This window comes from Brachyhypopomus gauderio, unplaced genomic scaffold (genome assembly GCF_052324685.1).
Source record: "Brachyhypopomus gauderio isolate BG-103 unplaced genomic scaffold, BGAUD_0.2 sc319, whole genome shotgun sequence".
Classification (NCBI taxonomy): Eukaryota; Metazoa; Chordata; class Actinopteri; order Gymnotiformes; family Hypopomidae; genus Brachyhypopomus; species Brachyhypopomus gauderio.
The window spans coordinates 100001-101636 of NW_027507140.1; the positions used below are offsets into that span (position 1 = coordinate 100001).

At 45.7% G+C, this 1636-nt stretch overlaps 1 protein-coding gene across 5 annotated transcripts in view; it reads right to left on the minus strand.

The window, feature by feature from the left end:
- Positions 1 to 1630, minus strand: part of LOC143504705 (adhesion G protein-coupled receptor L3-like) — a 22860-nt gene extending 21230 nt beyond the window's left edge. For all 5 annotated transcript variants that reach the window (XM_076996001.1, XM_076995998.1, XM_076995999.1 and 2 more), the window contains exon 1: positions 366 to 1630. In XM_076996001.1, the coding sequence (XP_076852116.1) occupies positions 366 to 368 (3 nt within the window). In that variant the 5' untranslated portion in view covers positions 369 to 1630. The remainder of the gene's footprint in view (positions 1 to 365) is intronic.
- Positions 1631 to 1636: the final 6 nt, after the last annotated feature.

Below are 1636 nucleotides of genomic sequence, written 5' to 3' on the forward strand. Positions count from 1 at the left end.
ACACACACACAAGTCTGCCTTTAGCTAACCTTGACATGGCTAAGCAGTCTGCCTTTACTGAACTTGATCAGGTATGTACAATTATCTGGAATTTCATTATGAATAAAAGTAGATGGGCCGATATTTTAATATCTCTATGAATACTATTATTGTTGTCGTGGTTGGTTTGTATTTTACAGAACAGATGGACACAGATGCACTTTAATATTGATGTGATTAATATTAATACTAATAACTGACTTCACCGTGTGCTTTTCTTGGAGCTGTTTAAAAACATCTAATATCACATATTCTGATTTTTATAAAAAGCAAAAACCCCATTAGGATGTGGGAGGTGAGGACCTCTGTAATTCACACATGTTTACCATGATGATGAAGGTTGCAGGCCCGATGAAACTCCATATGAAGTAAGTGTCCAAACGAAGCCAGCATCTGAACAAGGGAGAGGGAATTAATCTCAACCTGGCAACCACAACAGTAGCTGGGCAAGGAAAATGGAGAGGGGTTCAGCTCAACCTGGCAACTGCAGCTGTAACCGATCGGTAATAACAGTCAGCCGGAGAGGTTCAGCGCTTTCCCCCTGCCACGCGAGACCTCACACGGGGCTGATACAGGAGTGCTCATTAAATTATTCACCCCCTAATTTCCGGAGCATTAGTGCCGTGTTCACTCCCTGAGGACCTCAGAGCCTTCCCAGCTGTCTGAATCCCCCCCCCACACACACACACACACACACACACACACACACACTTGGACATGTACACAGACTCAAACACACACTCACATACACACACTGACACATACACACACTGGTGTAAGAGTGTAGCTTACATCAAAATCAGCTAATTGCACATTTGCACTGCTGTACGCAGCTCTGTGCAGGTGTGACTGCCACACTGCATCTCAGGTCCAAAGACAGGTAATGAGCTGCAGGTTAACACAGGTCTGTATGGCTCTGACCAGGTTAACACAGGTCTGTACAGCTCTGACAATCTTAACACAGGTCTACCTGACTCTGACCAGGTTAACACAGGTCTGTATAGCTCTGACCATCTTAACACAGGTCTACCTGTCTCTGACCAGGTTAACACAGGTCTGTATAGCTCTGACCATCTTAACACAGGTCTACCTGTCTCTGACCAGGTTAACACAGGTCTGTGTGGCTCTGACCATCTTAACACAGGTCTACCTGACTCTGACCAGGTTAACACAGGTCTGTGTGGCTCTGACCATCTTAACACAGGTCTACCTGACTCTGACCAGGTTAACACAGGTCTGCCTTACTCTGACCATTTTAACACAGGTCTGTATGGCTCTGAGGTCTACTTGACTCTGACCAGGTTAACACAGGTCTGTATAGCTCTGACCATCTTAATCCAGGTCTACCTGACTCTGACCAGGTTAACACAGGTCTGTATGGCTCTGACCATCTTATCACAGGTCTGCCCTTACTCTGACCAGGTTAATATAGGTGTACCTGACTCTGACCATCTTATCACAGGTCTGCCTTACTCTGACCAGGTTAATATAGGTGTACCTGACTCTGACCAGGTTAACACAGGTCCGCCTTACTCTGACCAGGTTAACACAGGTCTGCCTTACTCTGACCAGGTTAATATAGGTGTACCTGACTCTG